Below are 17978 nucleotides of genomic sequence, written 5' to 3' on the forward strand. Positions count from 1 at the left end.
CATTTGCGGGGGAGTTCGGGGAAGGTGTCCGAGAGCGCAACAACATCCCTCGACGAAATTCAATTCATATGCCTGATCAAGACGATTACAATTTCCCATTCGCTGCTCAGCCGGACATCAGTGCGTTGGCATCAGCATTCCCTTGTAGTGGAGACTGATCAAGACCTGCAGTCCGCGCAAACCAGAAAGATGCCTACTTCCAGGGTATGCTTCACGAGCAGTTCTCCTCCCTCGTCCAGAACATCCTCGGTATGCATTAAGCCCTTCCCTTTTGGCGCAGCGGCTGATTGATGGTGATCAGGCGCAAGATGGCTCCACCACAACTCCCGCGAACTCAAACTCTTCTCCGAGATCCTCTACCTCTCTCTCACAACCCTAGCCGGTATCCGAACACTAGGGGAGGAATACACAGATATGCTATACGCGGACAGTAAGAACAGGTCGAGACCTACCTTAAAGGTGCGCGGTATCTCTTGAGTCCGTATGTTTTGGCTGACGAATATTGCGTACAGCGACGAGCGGCATTCGTGTTTTCCAGCACTTTACTTCCGTACATCCTCGTCAAGTCATGGCCGAAGATCCGGGAACGACTAAAGAAGACATGGATCGCACGGTCATTGACGCCTCGTGAGCAATCGCAACCTTCGACACGCCTGGGGCAAGTGCGTAATACTGCCCTGCGCACGCTAAACGCCGCTCTCTCCCTTGAGAACCTGTATGCGGTACACCTAGCCGTCTTCTACTTCAGTGGAGCATACTACAGTCTTTCGAAACGACTATGGAATCTGCGATATGTAGGTATCCGAGCTCTCATTGCAAGAGTTATGCTGACGCGGTGGCAGATATTCACTCGAAAGCTACAGCCACATGAACAGCGTGCAGGCTATGAGGTGCTGGGAGCCCTCCTCATGGTCCAGCTCGCCGCACGAGGGTACCTCTACCTCTCTTCCTCCTCGGAGTCCTCCTCCATCAGTACCTCAGCTCCCTCCCTCACGTCCGACGAAAAACAACTTCCCACTCCCACCACCACAACATCACTCGATGATCCAACCTCCCTCGCCTTCATCCCTCCTCAATCCCGCACCTGCACCCTTTGCCTCTCCCCCATGACTGACCCCACTAGCACACCCTGCGGCCACCTCTTCTGTTGGGAATGTATCCAGGACTGGGTGCGGGAGAAGCCTGAATGCCCGTTGTGTCGGCAGGGGGTCAGGATGTCTGAAGCGGTTCCATTACGAGGATAACCAAACACTCTTCAAATGACCCAATGGGATGGGAGTGGGGTGGCGTTGAATAGCTACATTAGCGACATGAAATCCATAATACCCGGTCCACCTCCATCCTTCTTTTGGTCTTGTTTGGATTTGGCGAGCATGGCCTGTAGTCCCATTTTGGCGCTCTTCTTTCTCTTCTTTGGTGTTCCGGCGGGGCTGGGAGTATTGGATGTTGGTGCGGGCGAGGAGCGGGCAGAGTGTGGCAGTGAGGCAGGTGCTGGTGATGGAGATGATTTGGCCGCTGCTTTCGAGGGTGCGGAGGTGGGTTTTGATTCGGGTGCTGGGATGGATAGTGGTGATGCAAACGTCGGCGCTGGATATTCCATTTCGAAAGTAGTTTGTCGCGTGCATGTTTGGCAGTTGTAAACCAGTTTTGACTTGATAGGTTCATCCTTATTCCTCCGCTCTTCAATCTCCTTCTTCTTCACCTCCTTCCGTCTCTTCTTACTCATCTTCTTCCGCTCCTCTCCTACTGCGTCCCTCTTTCTCTTCTTCTCATCCCTCGTTTGTACACTCACATTCCACCCCGGCAAAAACAACGATCCACACCCGCCACAAACCTTCCTCCTCACCCTATCATGCAACAGAACATTCTTTTCCTCCGCATGAGAGAGGAATTGAGACATGAGGTGTGCTGCAACGGAGGGTGAGGAGAGGGCAAGGGAGTGGGATGCGGCGAAGAGGTGGGTGAGGCGGGAGGAGGTGTCTGCTGATGCCATGGAGATGGATCGAGGTCGGTTGTTGGTTGTTGGTTGTCGGTTTTTCTCGAGGCGCGACCGGGACGGCGGGAATGCAGGAACCCGGACCAGGGAAACCTTAGAGAGCCTGTGTTGATCTATCAGGACCGCAATTGGAGGTATGCCTATACGAATATTTAGACAGTCTGTGCAGTGAGGCTTCTGATTTCAACCTTCTACCAGCAACCGAAGCTGGACAAATCAACCCTCCCAGATCCATCCATCATCGATCTGCAGCTGCGCCGGCCAAGTTTTGCGCTTGACCCCACACTCGCTGGCCCTTGAGCGCACGCGCACAGCCTAGACAACAACAGTCAACACCCAACCTCCCGGAGAACACAGCCTCTTGGACGAATAGGAGTCGACCGGTTCGCATCCAGATCCATCTTGGCATATTGGCAGAGGCATAGCGACCGTATCCTGTCATCTTTCACCTTTCCTAAAGCTCTGCTGAGCCTTTAACCGTGTCCACGGTGCACGTGTCCTGAAACGCACCAGAACGACCGCCGAACACCAACTGGTGCAGCATTCATTCCATCAAAATGTCAGTCCCACCTCCACTTCCGCCACGGACGTCCTCACCCGTCTCCATCCTCGCAAACCCCACCAACGGCGCTGCACCCCCTCCTCTGCCACCACGAACGCGTTCACCGGTACACGTCACGTACGCTCCACCACCGCGGTCACCACCACCCAGAAGCGAGACAACTTCTCCACGACTGTTATCACCCCCTGCTCACGCTACGGGATTTAACGGGTTTATGCACAGGTTTCGGTCACCGCGGAAGATGATTGTGGAGAGTAGGGAAAAGATGAAGGAGTTTACGCGTGGACGAGAAGACGGCGTGAATGCGGGTACAGGTTTGGCGACAACCACTGTGACGCCGCCGCAGAGTCCGCGGATACATGTTTTTGGGATGGAGTTGCGGGAGGCTGTAATATTGACGCGAACGACACAAACACGAGGACAAGGTGAGAGCGCGGCGAGGTATTGGTTGCCAGCAATCATTACGCGGTCAATATCGTACTTGAACAAGCATGGTCTGGACGAGGAGGGGGTTTACCGAGTTCCGGGGTCGACGAATACCGTACAGAGATTACGGCGAGCATTTGAGGAGGGAGGTGACTATGAAATTGACGAGGACGACGAGACGAGGGGGATGGAAGACCCACATGCCGTCGCGAGTCTGCTAAAAGCATACCTACGAGAACGTGTGTTTTCCGCTCTGTCGACGTTGATAGTGACTAACAAACGCATACAGTACCATCACCACTCTTTCCATACGAAACCCATCTCGCCCTCAACACTCTCCTCCTCTCCTACACCGGCATCCCCGCCTTCACAATCCAAGCCTCAACCCCCCAAACCCAACCATCCTCTCCGCCACCCCCACCACCTCCTTCGACAACCCTCCCCACCGCCCTTGGCCACTTCCTCTCCAAACTCCCTCCCTACAACTTTTATCTGCTGAGGACATTGACGCATCATCTCGCGTCGGTGGTTGCAGCGAGTGAGGTTAACAAGATGACGATCAGTAATTTGGGCTTGATTTTTTGTCCGGGGTTAGGGATTAGCTCGGTTCTTTTTGGGGTGCTTGTGGGGGAGTGGGAGGCTGTTTGGGGTGGGGTTAGGTGTGAGACAGAGGTTGAGGCGTTGAGTCAGGAAAGCCGGGAACGAGGGGGTGTGGCATAGCAGACTTATGCATGGGATAGTTGACCCGGGGTATGAAAGGGTCCTGTGAGTTGCGCCGTGACAGCCAGGATGGAAGGGGACGGGTCTCATCATCGGACGGTGAAAGGGGGGAATTACGTTCACATATGCCGGTCATCTGTGATACTGCTAAGATAATACTACATCAATAATAACTTTCAATTGAGTTCAGGCGATGTTTCGCAGGCATGTATGCAACTGTCAAATGCGGGATCGGCGGATCCATTCTTCCGCGGACGGAAATCGCTCCCGAACTTGACTGAGCTGCGACGTGACGTGACGTGATAGGTGTAGACAGGAAGGAGGAGGTCAATACCATCATGGATCTTTAGCTGACGGTCCGAATCACTCTTCGTGGTCACCCGGGCGGCAAGGTGGGTCCCGAGACCCCTCACATGTCCGGATCCATGTTCGACAACCCTGGCGATCTGCACATGTGCCCCACATACCAATTAATCAGCAAGGATGAGATGAGGGACATACCCCGCTTGCAATTGCACGCTTCCGACTTGGCTCCTCGAGGGTATAAAAGGGACCAAGGGTCCTCCTATCCATTGATCTGATCCCTAACTATCCAGTGTCACCCATCACCAACCAACAATGTCCGACTCCCACAAGAAAACCGTCCGCGTCTCCCACCTCGGTGGCATCGACGCGGCCTACCAAATGCCCAAACCCTACGACTCATCCAAACCCACCCTCGTCCTCGTGAACTCCTTCACGACCTCCTCCGATCTCTACAAACTCCAATACCAAAACGAGGAACTCACCTCCAATGTCAACCTTCTCGCCATCGAGCTTCTCGGGCATGGAGCGACCCGTACTGAGGCGTTGGAGTGGACGTATTGGGATACTGCTTGGATGAACCTTCAGGTTCTTGAGGCGTTGGGTATTAAGAAGGCGTTTGTGTTGGGAACGAGTCAGGGTGGGTGGATTTGTACTCGTATGGCGCTTCTTGGGCCGAAGGTCATTGAGGGCATTATTCCTCTTGGGTCCAGTATGGACTTTGAGTCTCAGCGTACCATGGACCTCGGATGCTGGGATGGCAAGGAAGCTAATTCGTATGGGAATCCCCGAAGTTGTAACGTGTGGTCAGCTTGCTAACGAGAACTCGTACAGCCGCGCTATCCGCGAATTCCTCGGTGACGAGGAGACACCTGACTGGGTCCTCCCCAACTGGTTCTCCGACTGGTTGATCGTACGTTTTCCCTGCTATACCCGTCGACCGCCTTTACTGACATGGTCTGCAGACCGTTGGCGTGGGAAAGACCAACCCCAAGGCTTGGCCCGACTTCCGCGAGTTTTGGAACAAGGAGATGAAGCGCAACTACAGTGGAACCGACGGCCGTCAGCGCGCTCGCATGTGCTCCATCAACCTCTCAGACCGTGACGGTCTCCACCCTCGTCTCCCCGACGTCCGTTGCCCGGTAAGCCTTAGACCATGCCTAATCCTCCATACGAATAGTAGACTGATCGAATCTTACAGGTTTTGTGGATCCACGGTACTAATGACGCAGTCTACTCCGTCGCCAATGCGAAGGAGGAGATCAAAATGTTCGTCAACAGCCCAGATGCGCAGTTGAAGGTTATTGAGGGTGGACAGCACTTCTTGAGTGCGTCGAACCCCCAGGATGTCGACAGTCTTGTTTTGGAATTCATTCAGAAGTACCACAAGGCTTAAGCGGATGGGGAGGAGTTTTCATCTCTTGTAGGATTTATGACGATAGTGTACGAATAGGGTTTGATACCAAATGATATTCCTTACCGATGGCCGAACGTCTATAAGTTGCGATTGCGAAAAGTGCACGGAGTGTATGACTGGATAGTCGGTCGCATTGGAGCTCATCCGGCGTATGAGAGCAATAGCGTAGTTGAAGGGGGAAAGTGAGGGGATACGTTGTCGTGAGTCGTTCAACACTGTCGCGTACCACACGTTGCCAGTTTCCCTGCCCAAAGGCCATTCTTCCTCATTCTTCCGTTTCGACCAGTCACCAACATTAAGGCAAACACGTCAAAGTTCGTCACATGCACATCGCAGAACCCAGAGAAGACAGTCAGAGGCGAGACGCAAGAGGTAAATTCCACACACGTAAATCTCATGATCACAAACTGCACAAAATATTACCCCCACACCCACACCTCTCAAGCATGCGGTGGAATTGCTTCCATCATGCCCGCAGACGCCCTTCCACCCATGCGCCTACCCAACGACCTCAACAAAAGTTTTGACCCATTGACGCCCGGAAAAAAAGAAACAAATATGGTTGCGAAGGTGTATAGGTTGACGTGCGGAGAAACGCCGACTTAACGGAGACGACGGGCCTCACGCTCAGACTCGAGAAGGCAAAGGATGTCGTTCTCACGAACGGGACCCTGTGACGACTGTATCAGTAAACTGCTCTTACAAACGTGTGCTCCGTTTTTGCAAGATTGGTGCGCGTGTGTCTTCAGAACGTGTTCCGCCTCAAGTCCACCCCAGACTGTGAATTGGACCGCAGAGCTTTCCAGTTGTGAATCGAGTCGTTGTTAAGATTCCTTCCATCAGTTGAATGAACATACAGCCGCTTTTTGTCCATCTTGTTGATCTCCTCGTCGCAATTCTCCGCCCAATGCAGTCGCGTAGCATTCATCCCAATCACTCGTTCTCCAGACACACGCACGCTCTTCTCTTGCAAAAAGCTCAATTCAACTAACCTTGACGTTACGGATGATGGAACGGGACTGGTCGTCCATGAACTCAACACGGACCTGGGTGACCTGGATAGATCATCAGCATCACCCCCTCAGAGAGTCGTAAAAAGACCGGGAAAGAACGTACACCACCACGGGAACCGGTACGGCCCAAAACCTTAGTGACCTTAGCGAGCTTGACGGGAACCTTAGAGTCCATTTTGTTGTCTTTTGGAGAGGTGTCGGGTGGAGATCTTCGCCAACGAACGGCCTCGAGACCGCCCAGCACCACACAAATTTCTTAGTGCTCCTATTTGGGACAGCCGCATGAACATACATAAAGCGCGAGGGGAAAGAGGAGAAGTGAGAATTCGAATGAGGTTCAAACCCTAAACAGACAAGACAAATAAAACCGGGACCTGTAACGTCGATACGATACTCTCATCATACTCGACATTCTGACTTGATCCCCAACTAAACCCAATAAAACGATAACCGAATGACGCCAAAGGAGAATCTAGAAGAAAACAACCTGAATCCTGAACCCGACCGTTCGCATCCCAATGAAGCAAGCACACTTGGAGCCCGTTCTTTTTTGTAATCAATCTCATACGAGTAAAACCCAAACCTCCAAAACTAGTTCTGATACGCGATGTTATCCGCTCGCTCAATCTCGCTCATGCATGTTCTCTTGTCCGTTGTATGAAGCAACCTGCCGTGGCATTGCGTTCATATATCCAGCCGGTATTCCCGGCTGTGGTGTAGGTGGTGCTGGTGATTGTACTGTTCCGTCATCTCGGCTCGCCCAGAAGCGCAAGAGCTGATCGCCGTATCTTTGCAACTCCTCGAGCGGAATCATCAGTCGGAAATCATTGAGTATCAAAAATTGGAGTTCAAGGTGGTTCAATTCGGATAGAGGTAGACCGCCAACCTGTCACATTGTTAGCATTCAGTCCTATCAAGACGCCCATTGGAGGCTCACCTTCGCATATCTCGAGTTGGTATAAAACACATCACTGAAGAACTTGCTTGCTACCGTGATTCCCGCGATGATCAATCTGTGTACGTTGTACGAATCAATCGCAAACACCGGTTGCTGTTCCCCCTGAACAATCCCTTCACCACCCGCATAGAACTGGGGATTCGTCCGCCGACTCATCCTGTCGAAATATACCAACAAACTCAAGAAAACCTCATTCGTCGTCGGACAATACTTGAGGATACGCGTAAGGTACGCGTGGATCGAAATGGAGGGTACGTTCCGCGCATGGAATGCAAGAAGCGGTGAACTCCGGTGCGCATTGGAGATGTTTCGCGGATGAGGATAATGCATGCTGTCGTTCGCCGACGTGATCTTGTGCAGGATGGTGGCGAGCATCATTAGTAAGTCGGGCATGGGATGATGAGCCAAGTCCAAGTGCGGCTCTGCAACAGGAAGTTGTTCAGGCGTACTCGGAATCTTGGTCGAACTCGCTGTATTTTCGGTATCTGTTCTCTCGACGTTCGATTCGGTCGTTTGGGATGCTTCCCCAGTCGTACTGACTTGACTTTCTTGCCCCATGGGTATATTTGTTGACTGAGGCATTTCTGCTGCAGCGGTAGAAACAACTCGCCGTGGATCGGCGGGGTGCTTGAATGAATCTGAATCGTATCGCTCCACTTCTGGGCGGTTTGTCGTTACTTTGTCTGATTGTACCTGTCCCGTACATACCGGAGTTTGTACCGTCCGTGTTTTGGGCGTCGTAGCGGCGGGCACCAATGCTGGGGACATGGAAGCCGAGGTATATGAAGCCGAGCGCAACGAAGGCGAGGGGTGAGGATGGTGACGAGGGCTACACGCGACACTCATTGCAGAAGACCCTCGCTTGAGATTCGGTCTTGTAGACGTTGCGGTTAACACAGGTGAATGCGTTACTTGCATGCGATGCAATGGACCATCCGAACAGCGTGGAAGAGGGATGTATGCTGGTCCAGAATGAAGAGATTCGTGAAGGACCTGGTTGAACAGCCTTCTTACTGCCTGTCGATCGCTGTGATGGCCTGTACTGGTTTTCTGCTTCTCTCGGTGTCGTTCGTTTTCGCAGCTGCGGTCGGGCTGCGAAGCATTATTCACGCGTGGCTTGCAGCGTACGAGGGCCGGGGTAGCGAACCTTGGAATATGAAAGGACAAGGAAAGATCGATACACGAGTCGGGCAATAACAGAAGGTAATGAAATGGTATATCTGGAACTATTCTGGCATCAAAAACCTCTATGCTTCACGACTTCTCCCAGAACCTTGGGATCGTGTTCACTGGATCGTCTTGCGTGTAGAACGACCTGTCCACTCCCGTCTCCGTAATCACTGCCATACGAATAACACCTCCTGAAGATCCATCTCTCGACATAGCCAGTGCGACGGCTGTATGCTTTGTTAGTCATTGATCTCACAAATTGACTTCGCATAACTTACCAGACTTGACAAACTGCATAGCCTCCTCTTTGGACATATCCTCCTTGTAGTTTGCATCACAGAAACCGTAAATGTACTGTCAGAGCTGTCAGCGTTGGTGTCCAGAATCTTGTTGAGCAGTGACTCACCGTCGACCCAGACCCTCCAATAGCAAAGTCCTGCTTATGTATGCTGCCTCCCAGAGGAATGCTGTAAACCTCACCACCCCTCCTGTGATCGTATCCCGCCACGATCAACCCAGCACTCAGCCCATCCTTGTTCGTATAACACAACTCCTGCAACATAGACGCCGCAACCTTCGTGGTCGGCCGTTGAGCAGTCACGGCATACATCTGGAGGTAGTAGTGTACGATATCGGCAATTGCCTGGGTATCTGCTGCTGAACCGGAACGGCAGCACCAGATTGTGTCGTGGAGTTGTGTCAGTTTGTCGGTTACGCGGTTGGCGATGTAAGAGCCGGTTGTCTGTACATACTGTCAGTCCACGAAACACAAGTTTGCTGAACATGTGGTATATACCGTTCGACTGTCTGCTGCGATAATAACACCCTCCTTGAACTTCACGGCCATAATTGTCGTTCCCAAGTCCACCTCACCAGCCTGTTCGTCGTGTCAGCAACGGCCTCGTGAAGGCTCAAGCAGGCGACCAACTAACCTTCAGAGCAGCAATATCGACGTGCAATCCCGGGACTTCAGTAGCAGACATGTTATGGTGGTATGGGTTCAATGGATTGTCTCCTTGTCTCCTTGTCGACGTACGCGCGGTCCAGTCTCGAGCAACGTCACATGCATGCCGCGAGGCACCGCCAGCTGGGTTTCTCGAGGAGCTGGAGATGCTGGAAAATCATCCCGCTGATCCATGGAGAGATTGCAATTGACGGCGAGGGCCAGAGCTGACGTTGACGTTGACGGCACAGGAGATGTGATATCGCAGCTCGCGGTATACGACCGCCTCGTCAAAGAAACCCTGCAACCAGATCTCCAAGCAGCAATGGACGCACGAGACGTCCTCCTAGAAGAAGTGTCAGAATAGTAAGACTCACTTTCATTTCGTGTATCTTGCACGCACTGACATGAGACTCCTTACAGCTCCAAACTCCGCGACCAAACAAAATTCATCCAATCCTCCTCCCTCACAACCCTGAAAACCCTGGTCGACCTTGGCTCCGACTTTTACGCTCAGGCAAAAGTCCCCGACACATCTATGATCACCATCGACCTCCGCGTCCAAGATTATCATGCGGACATGACGTTGGACGAGGCTTTGGGGTATATCGATAGGAAAGAGGCGATGTTGAGGAAGAGGATTGATAGGTTGACGGAGAAGGGGGCGAAATTGAGGAGTGATGTGAGAGTATGTTTGGAGGCTATGGCGGAGATCTATAAGTTGGATAAGGCTGACAGGGAGGGGAGGTATGAGGAGGATAAGTATTGATCTCAACATCGGAGGTGAGGCGGGTTTACTGGGGTTTTGGGATATACCGGCGTTATTGGCATTCATAGATTAACAAATACTATTGCACAACGAACGGCAGTTGCAACATGACAGTAAGATGCAAGAGTCAAACACAGCTCCGTAATTCTATAGGTAACGACAGCAATCTAACCCAACGCCATAGACAACCAGGCTTTCTGAAAATGCACTGCACCACATCCCTCCCTACATGGTCCACGTCCCAAACTTCTGCACATCAACCTCCGGCAACACCGGTAACGGATGCGCCTCCGTATTAAACACAACCTTCGTCAACGGCATCCCATCACCCCCTTCCGCGCCCCCAAACAATAGATAGAAATACTTCAACGTCTCCGCCAACCAGAAACTCTCCATATTATCCCTCTGCACAAACGGTGGACCGTCAATCACATTTTCTAAAGAGGTGTAACCGGTTATCTCGCCAGTCTCCGGGTCGCGTACGATGCTGTGTTTGTTGAATGATTCAAAGATCTTCCAGCCCCACGCACGGTATTTTTCGTCTCCTGTAATGCGGTACATGATAAACAAACTTTCCACAGTCTCTGGTCTCATGAGATTATGCCGATCACGCACATGAATATTGAGATCCTCCGTCCCGCCTTCGGCGCCGGTGTTGAAGTATGCGATTTCGGGGGCGAGGCCGGATGGCATTCGGTCGTACATCTCCCAGCATGTGCGTGTCAATTCCTCCGCTAAATCGAAGTCACGTTGTTGCTTTATTGTCCATCCCAGTTTGCGTGCCTCCTCCAGCGTTAATCCGTTCGTTGCGCCAAGAGCGAGGTTTCCGCCCATGAAGCAGACGAGATGATCCATTTTTGGGCTTGTCGGGCCGCCGATTCCGGATGGGAGTTCGGCGATGTAGGTTAATTTGCCTGGGTATGATTTCTCAACGAGATGCCCCACGACACCGTCGACAGCTTCGTCATACATCCTCCTATACACCTCCTCTTTCTTTCCAGTTTGTAAATACATCTTCAGCAAATACTCATAATAAGAATCACCACGACTCCCCAGCCTGATTTCCTTTCCGCGGAAATTGCCGGTCTCGGGGTGGATGAAGATGGGGACGAGGCCGTCTTGTGCGTTGTTGGCGGCGATACGTTGAATGACTTTTTGGGATGCTTCCCAGTATTTTTCGTTGCCGGTCAGGTGGGAGAGGTATTTCATCTCCAACTGGAGTGTCGCGACTTCCGCCGTACTGCTTGCTCCGCCATCGGCATGGCTAACCACCCCCTTCCCCGTCTTCAAATTAACCGACGCGTACGGAATCCCACTCTGACTCTCATATGCTCCAAGTAATCTGTCACCCAAATCGATGGCCTTTTCGAGGTAGACCGTCTCCCCACTCCCCGCACTCAAAAAATGCGCACTCAACAACCCGCCCAACATCCTAATCGTAGTCTCAAAAACATTAACCTCAGCATCCTGTTCCCACGTCAAATTCGCTTTAATCCAATCCCGGCTCTCACCCACCACCTCTCCCAAGTCCATGAGCATCGCTGTATCGAGAGCATCAACGATTTGCCAGCCGAGGCCGTTGGGGATCATGTTCCGGCCACGGCGGGAGATGGGGGAGTATTCGTCCATGCCCCAGGCGTGGGCGCGGTAGCCGGACCAGGAGTGGAGGAAGGTTTCTTTGACGGCGCTGCGGCGAGATTTCCAGTCGACCTCTCCATTGGCTGCTAGCACATCCTCGGCGTGCGCGGAGTCTGTTGGGTGGGTAAGAGCCCCGTCCAAACCAGGCGCTTGTAGAATATCAGAGTCGAATCCCAGCAACTCGTCCAACTTCATCTCCGGCTCATTCACAACCATCGTCCGCCGATACCACACCGACAACCCAAAAAGTACGAGTATTGCAACCCAAAACTTCTTCGTCGCCCAAAACGGCTTTTTGATGAGTTTGTCCTTGTAGACATATTCACTGAACGGCTCTGACAATTGGCGCTTCTTTTGGCGTTGGCGGTAGGACCAGTCTTCGTATTTTCTGGAGGAGAGATTGTCGAAGGTTGGTACGTTCCTCGGTATGTTGAACGACATCTCCAGAGTTTTCCACCCTCTTCTTGGTGGTTTGTCGAGGAGTTGCGCTCAGCTCTCTCGGCAAGTCGCTCGGTATGTACACTCCTTAGCTCGGGCGACCCCGGATCCGCCAAGACGCAGATGTCATCGCCGGACACTCCACCAAAGCATCCCCCGGCAATGGACGGCTCAGCCTGGATACCCTCCCTGTTTGACAGTGACGATGGCAATGGCACAGACATGATCCCCCCCAACGACCCACGAAACTTTCGCTTCTCCCCCATGTACCTGGGACAAGAAGTCGTGATCTCGTTCTCGCTTGGTGCCCTTTCCTTTTTGTTGTTTTGTTTCCTGAGGCCGAGGTGGAGTGGTATATACGCTGCGCGGGTGAAGTCGACAAGTAAGTGTGATCATCAGGAGATGAAGGATTGGGGCTGACAGTGTACGGGTAGCGATTGCGGCGAAGCTCCCGGCGTTACCGGATACCCTGTTCAGCTGGATCCTGACATTATGGCGTATCACCGACGAGCAAATCCTCGACAGTGCAGGATTGGATGCTTTTGTCGTAAGAAATATTCCTTATTGTACCATGAACACGCTGACGGATCGTGCTTACAGTTCCTCGGCTTCTTCAAAATGTCCGTCAAATTCCTCGCCGTGGCAGCATTCATCGGCATGGCCGTCGTAGCCCCCGTGAAATCTCATTTTACCGGAACCTGGCAAAACATCGATAAACCAAACTCCACCTCTCCCGATGACGGCTCCGACTCGGACATGTTTCAATTCTACACCTCCACGACGCTCGGTGCGCAGTCGTTTAAGGGGCATAAAGATGTCAGCTTGGAGAAGGAAAAGGCGTATTTGTGGATGTATGCTGTGTTTGTGTATCTTTTCTCGGCATTGGCGGCGTACTTTCTCATCGACCAGAATAAGCGGTTTATCAGCATTCGACAATCCTACCTCGGTTCACAATCAACTGTCACCGACCGTACCATCAAACTGTCTGGTATCCCGCGGGAACTGAGATCAGAGGAGGCGATAACGAAGTTGTTCCACGATTTGAAGCTGGGTGCGGTGGAGAGCGTCACCATCTGCAGGAAATGGAAGGAGGTGGATCAGTTGATGGAGGAGAGGATGAAAGTTATGCGGAAATTGGAGGAATGTTACAGTGTATGGAAAGGACGTGAGAAAGGACGGGTCGTACGAAGGGATTTGGAGACGTTACCACTCGTTCAACCGGACCCGTCCGTCATACCTCGACGACGATCCGACTCCACCGCTCCCCTCCTCTCGGCCGACTCCGCAACAACAGCCACCGATCTCGAAGCATCCGTCAACACCAACCGGCGCCGCACCAACCAACGACCAAGAATAAAGTTGGGTTTGTGGTCCCTCTTCGGCAAAGCCGTCGACGCGATCGACCACTACACCGCCCACCTCCACCGCCTCGACTCCCGCATCGCCGCTGCCCGCTCCCGAGCATACCCCGCCACACCCCTCGCCTTTGTCACATTCACAAAAGTTTCCTCAGCCCAAGTCGCCGCACAATCTGTTTTAGACGGGAACCCCCTCCGCCTCCACGCCTCCCTCGCTCCCGCTCCGGGGGACGTAGCATGGTCTAACACCTACCTCTCTCGCCGCGAACGCCTGGTTCGGAATTGGAGCATTACACTACTTATCGCGTTTTTCGTGGTTTTCTGGGTGTTCCCTGTGTCGGGTATTGCGACGTTGTTGAATGAGAAGACGTTACGGAAGTTTTTTCCGGCGGTGGCGGATTTGTTGGATGGGAGTCGGGTTGGGAGTGCGCTTGTTCAGGGTTTCTTGCCGACGTTGGCGTTTACAATATTTAACGGACTCGTGCCGTTCTTTTTTGATTGGGTTAGTGGCATGCAGGGATATATCAGTGCTGGGGATGTGGAGTTGGCTGTTATATCGAAGTATGTACCGCCCCGGCGCCGTGGGAAGATGCGTTGTGGTGTAGGGACAAGAGGCTAATGGTGGGCGATAGGCACTACTTCTTCCTCTTTTTCAACTTCTTTTTGGTATTTACGGTTGCGGGGACTGCCTCGAACTTTTACGCCATTGCGAAGGATACGACAAAGTTCGCATACCTCCTCGCACAATCCTTGCCGAATCTTGGGCCTTTCTACGTCAACTTTATCGTACTACAAGGTGAGGGGATGAGGTGACAGCATTCCTAAAACGACAGCTGACACGGCTCTTCACAGGCATCGGCATGTTCCCTTTCCGCCTCCTCGAATTTGGCTCCGTCGCCCTCTTCCCCATCTACAAAATCGGCTGCAAAACCCCCCGCGACCTGAACGAACTCAAACAACCCCCCACCTTCAACTACGGCTTCTTCCTCCCTCAACCAATCCTAATCCTCGTCATCTCGCTTGTGTATTCGATTATGAATCCACTTGTATTGGTGTTTGCGTTGATTTATTTCATCCTTGGGTTGATGGTGTACAAGTACCAGTTGTTGTATGCTATGGATCATCCGCAGCATTCGACGGGAAAGGCGATTAGTTTGATTTTTAGTCGGGTTGTTATTGGGATGATTTTGTTTCAGGTGACGATGATTGGTAAGTCGCCTTCGATATTCACGACTATTTTGAACGTGGACTAATGTTGGGGACCTATAGGTATTCTACTGCTGCAAGGAGCGTTTACGATTTCGGTCTTGTTACTCCCGGCACCGGTTGCGACGCTGATTATGGCGTATAATGTCCATAAGACGTTTTACCCGCAAACGAACTATATTGCTCTTCGATCTATTCAGGAAAATATTCAGCATGAACACCACCTTCGTCGTCGGCGTAGCAGGACACTGGATGAGGAGCGTGAGTCTGGGCAGGAGTATGTTCACCCACATCTACGGGGTGATCTTGAAGGCGTGTGGGTTGCGAGAGGGAGGGTCGCGTATCATGATCTTGACAACGAAGATGAAGGTCATGCTCAGTAGCTAGTTCTTTTTATTATTTGGTTTTGGATCAGGGTGGGAGGATACACAGGTGTACTTCTTGTTTTGCATTGGATATCACGCACTCTTTGACTAAGATATACCACCAAGGGTTGCGATACACCTTCATTGGATCTTTCATTTTCTTTTCCCGGATCCAGCTTTCCCGGACCCAGCTTTCCCGGATCCAGCCTTGCGTTCGTCTACCCGCTTCTTACGGTCCATTGCTTGCCTTACTCGTCCGGCTCTTCTGACTTCCTTTGATTCGTACTTGAACTTTGGCTTCTTCTTCTTGTCTGGCCACTTCTTCTTGGCAGCATCCTTCTCCTTGGTGTCGTCGGCAGTGATGGACTTCTTTGGTGGTGGTGGTCGGTCATCCTCGGATTCTTCTCCGAATTCTTCGGTAACGGTGACCGTAGTCACTTTTTCGCCGTCGTCATAAACATCCTCTTCCCAAAGACTTGTAGGCTTCTTGGGAGCGGCATTTCCCGCTTCATGGCCTGGTCCGTCCTGAATTCCCTTCCATTCCTCCTCCTCATCCTCATCGCCCGACGCCTCCAAATCCAGCGCAATCTTATTCTGCTCAATAGCATCCTCCAACTCCGCTTTCCGCTCCTGACGTATCCTCGCACGAGCCTCAAGCCTATCCTTCCGGTTCTGCTCCTCAATCTCGACCTGTGCTTGCTTTTGACGCTGCTTCTTGCGCTTGGAGAATCCTGTCAGGTATTCTTTTCTTGCCTCCCTGTCGAAGAGAACTTCTTGGACGCGTTCCCGCTTCTTGGAACGTTTCTTGGCGTATGCGGCATCTCCTGCTGTGAGTTTGGTGATGTTATCGACCATTTCGAAGGGATTGTTTGGTGGTGGCCTTCCCGGGGTCTTCGTTACATATCTCGCAAGGCGCGGGAGCCGCGCCACAGGTGTACGACGCCTGATGCACGGGCAAGGGAGGAGCTCGAGCGTCAGCAAAGATGCATCCGGCACTGTGGTGTATCGCCGTCGGAGGAGGTTTACTTCTCCTAGCGGCGGCCATGAAGCTCGTTCCCACCCGGTATAAGAAGCTCATCGGGAAGCTTGGCGCGAAACGCGTTGCTGTCTTGGTTGCCGGCGATGTCGGACATAGTCCACGGATGGCAAATCATGCGCTATCATTGGCCCACGCTGGGTATTACGTTGATCTGATCGGCTTTGGAGGGTCACAGCCTCACCCGGATGTGTTGGCGGAGACGAAGATCAAGATTCGCATCGTTGCGTCTGCTCCGTCGTTCCTTAACACAGGATCAAAGCTCCTGTTTCCTATTCTTGCTCCGGTTAAGGTCGGTATTCAGATTGGGAGTATCTTCACGATGCTTTGCTATGTGATTGACCCACCCTCGCACATCTTGGTGCAAAACCCGCCGTCGTTGCCGACTTTGTTGGTTGCCAGGATCGCATGTTGGTTAAGGGGAAGTCGGCTAGTCATCGACTGGCATAATTTTGGATATACAATCCTGGGGCTGAAGTTAGGCAAGAACCATCCTCTTGTGAGGATCTCAGAGTGGTGTGTCGAACTGATAAGCGTCGTCAGATGACCATCAGCTAATTGACATACAGGTACGAACGCTTCTTCGGCAAGCTTGCACATGCGCATTTTACGGTTACAGACGCCATGGCGATCTTCCTCAAAGAGTCATGGGGCATCAAGGGCCCGATGTACCCTCTCCACGACAGACCAGCCGCACATTTTCAGCCTTTACCATCTCAGAGTGCACGTCATGAGTTTTTGAGCCAGAATACTAAGACGAAGCACTACGACTTCAGTGATACCCGCTTATTGATTTCGTCAACTTCTTGGACTCCTGATGAGGACTTCTCCATCCTCCTCGAAGCACTGAAGCGGTACGACGCCTCTCCAAACCCGAAACTTCCGCAAATCTTGGCGATTATCACCGGAAAGGGACCTCAGAAGGCAATGTACGAACAGAAAATCATGGAGATGAATCTGAAATATGTCAAGATTCAGACAGTGTGGTTGAAGGCAGAGGACTACCCGAAGTTGTTGGCAGCGGCAGATCTTGGAGTATGTCTGCATATGAGCTCAAGTGGGTTGGATTTGCCGATGAAGGTAGTGGATATGTTTGGATGTGGAGTTCCTGTATGCGCTATGGATTTCAAGGCGTTGCCGGAGCTCGTGAGAGACGGGCAGAATGGAGTGGTATTCAAGACGAGTGAGGAGCTGGCAGGACAACTCGAAAGACTGTTTGGAGATGAGACGGAGCTCGCAAGGTTGCGGAAGGGTGCAGAAGCGGAAGGTAAAACCCGTTGGGAAGAAGAGTGGAACAAAAACGCTGCACCTGTATTCTTGCAGCACTAGATATTACGATAGACATACCCATGATGTATCTAGATTTGAATTGATCCATTAAGTATACCAGGCTCTGTAACTATAGTAGGCTTTGCCCCAGGAAGAAACTGAACCGAGAGAAGACCTAACGCGATTGTCAAAGCAACATAACTGAAGCGGATAACCATATAGGGCATTCAGATGGACGTTACAAGAAGTGTTCCAAGAATGATGGCGGTGTCGCGGATGCGGCGTTTGAGGACCTGAATCAGGTTGCGGGGTTACAGTACCAGTTGTAGGTGGGGACGTGGGAGGAATTTGGAGCTCGAGGAGCGATGAGGCGGGAGAAGGGAGGAGGTGG

General features: G+C 52.1%; 12 protein-coding genes across 12 annotated transcripts; 6 read left to right on the forward strand and 6 right to left on the reverse strand.

Annotated features, from left to right (window-relative positions):
* Nucleotides 1-68: 68 nt before the first annotated feature.
* SAICODRAFT_33308 (uncharacterized protein) lies at nt 69-1244 on the forward strand (the record flags this gene model as incomplete). The annotated part of the gene is made up of 5 exons (XM_019168282.1): nt 69-120; nt 172-249; nt 302-459; nt 513-794; nt 843-1244. The coding sequence occupies 5 exons, from the start codon at nt 69-71 to the stop codon at nt 1242-1244; spliced, it is 972 nt and encodes a 323-aa protein (XP_019026378.1).
* Nucleotides 1245-1271: 27 nt separating this feature from the next.
* SAICODRAFT_182512 (uncharacterized protein) lies at nt 1272-2273 on the reverse strand. The gene has a single exon (XM_019165925.1). It carries the CDS (start codon nt 1991-1993, stop codon nt 1298-1300), a length of 696 nt encoding a protein of 231 aa, XP_019026379.1. The 5' UTR covers nt 1994-2273; the 3' UTR covers nt 1272-1297.
* A 43-nt stretch (nt 2274-2316) lies between these two features.
* SAICODRAFT_63925 (RhoGAP-domain-containing protein) lies at nt 2317-3869 on the forward strand. The gene is made up of 2 exons (XM_019170028.1): nt 2317-3223; nt 3274-3869. The coding sequence occupies exons 1-2, from the start codon at nt 2554-2556 to the stop codon at nt 3702-3704; spliced, it is 1101 nt and encodes a 366-aa protein (XP_019026380.1). The 5' UTR covers nt 2317-2553; the 3' UTR covers nt 3705-3869.
* A 158-nt stretch (nt 3870-4027) lies between these two features.
* SAICODRAFT_17029 (alpha/beta hydrolase fold family protein) lies at nt 4028-5849 on the forward strand. Its single transcript, XM_019165736.1, has 4 exons — nt 4028-4783; nt 4842-4920; nt 4973-5149; nt 5209-5849. The coding sequence occupies exons 1-4, from the start codon at nt 4323-4325 to the stop codon at nt 5401-5403; spliced, it is 912 nt and encodes a 303-aa protein (XP_019026381.1). The 5' UTR covers nt 4028-4322; the 3' UTR covers nt 5404-5849.
* Nucleotides 5850-6026: 177 nt separating this feature from the next.
* On the reverse strand, nt 6027-6612 carry SAICODRAFT_52993 (ribosomal protein S28e; the record flags this gene model as incomplete). Its single annotated transcript, XM_019169189.1, has 3 exons — nt 6027-6095; nt 6417-6479; nt 6541-6612. The coding sequence occupies 3 exons, from the start codon at nt 6610-6612 to the stop codon at nt 6027-6029; spliced, it is 204 nt and encodes a 67-aa protein (XP_019026382.1).
* Nucleotides 6613-7059: 447 nt separating this feature from the next.
* SAICODRAFT_52666 (cyclin-domain-containing protein) lies at nt 7060-7953 on the reverse strand (the record flags this gene model as incomplete). Its single annotated transcript, XM_019169161.1, has 2 exons — nt 7060-7323; nt 7375-7953. The coding sequence occupies 2 exons, from the start codon at nt 7951-7953 to the stop codon at nt 7060-7062; spliced, it is 843 nt and encodes a 280-aa protein (XP_019026383.1).
* Nucleotides 7954-8649: 696 nt separating this feature from the next.
* SAICODRAFT_33315 (proteasome-domain-containing protein) lies at nt 8650-9548 on the reverse strand (the record flags this gene model as incomplete). The annotated part of the gene is made up of 5 exons (XM_019168283.1): nt 8650-8792; nt 8844-8919; nt 8972-9307; nt 9362-9442; nt 9498-9548. The coding sequence occupies 5 exons, from the start codon at nt 9546-9548 to the stop codon at nt 8650-8652; spliced, it is 687 nt and encodes a 228-aa protein (XP_019026384.1).
* Nucleotides 9549-9654: 106 nt separating this feature from the next.
* Nucleotides 9655-10308, forward strand: SAICODRAFT_76104 (uncharacterized protein). Its single transcript, XM_019171008.1, has 2 exons — nt 9655-9874; nt 9932-10308. Exons 1-2 carry the CDS (start codon nt 9702-9704, stop codon nt 10275-10277), a joined length of 519 nt encoding a protein of 172 aa, XP_019026385.1. The 5' UTR covers nt 9655-9701; the 3' UTR covers nt 10278-10308.
* A 31-nt stretch (nt 10309-10339) lies between these two features.
* Nucleotides 10340-12389, reverse strand: SAICODRAFT_63932 (uncharacterized protein; the record flags this gene model as incomplete). The annotated part of the gene is made up of 2 exons (XM_019170029.1): nt 10546-12389; nt 10340-10424 (listed from the first exon to the last, which is right to left on the reverse strand). Exons 1-2 carry the CDS (start codon nt 12354-12356, stop codon nt 10340-10342), a joined length of 1896 nt encoding a protein of 631 aa, XP_019026386.1. The 5' UTR covers nt 12357-12389.
* A 228-nt stretch (nt 12390-12617) lies between these two features.
* SAICODRAFT_33318 (DUF221-domain-containing protein) lies at nt 12618-15300 on the forward strand (the record flags this gene model as incomplete). Its single annotated transcript, XM_019168284.1, has 6 exons — nt 12618-12735; nt 12788-12900; nt 12954-14272; nt 14344-14507; nt 14564-14920; nt 14981-15300. 6 exons carry the CDS (start codon nt 12618-12620, stop codon nt 15298-15300), a joined length of 2391 nt encoding a protein of 796 aa, XP_019026387.1.
* A 135-nt stretch (nt 15301-15435) lies between these two features.
* SAICODRAFT_69292 (uncharacterized protein) lies at nt 15436-16144 on the reverse strand (the record flags this gene model as incomplete). The annotated part of the gene is made up of 1 exon (XM_019170465.1): nt 15436-16144. The coding sequence occupies exon 1, from the start codon at nt 16135-16137 to the stop codon at nt 15436-15438; it is 702 nt and encodes a 233-aa protein (XP_019026388.1). The 5' UTR covers nt 16138-16144.
* A 115-nt stretch (nt 16145-16259) lies between these two features.
* SAICODRAFT_88385 (putative beta-1,4-mannosyltransferase) lies at nt 16260-17647 on the forward strand (the record flags this gene model as incomplete). The annotated part of the gene is made up of 2 exons (XM_019171553.1): nt 16260-16834; nt 16888-17647. The coding sequence occupies exons 1-2, from the start codon at nt 16266-16268 to the stop codon at nt 17645-17647; spliced, it is 1329 nt and encodes a 442-aa protein (XP_019026389.1). The 5' UTR covers nt 16260-16265.
* Nucleotides 17648-17978: the final 331 nt, after the last annotated feature.

The sequence above is a fragment of the Saitoella complicata genome, assembly GCF_001661265.1.
Source record: "Saitoella complicata NRRL Y-17804 unplaced genomic scaffold SAICOscaffold_3, whole genome shotgun sequence".
Taxonomy (NCBI): Eukaryota; Fungi; Ascomycota; class Saitoellomycetes; order Saitoellales; family Saitoellaceae; genus Saitoella; species Saitoella complicata.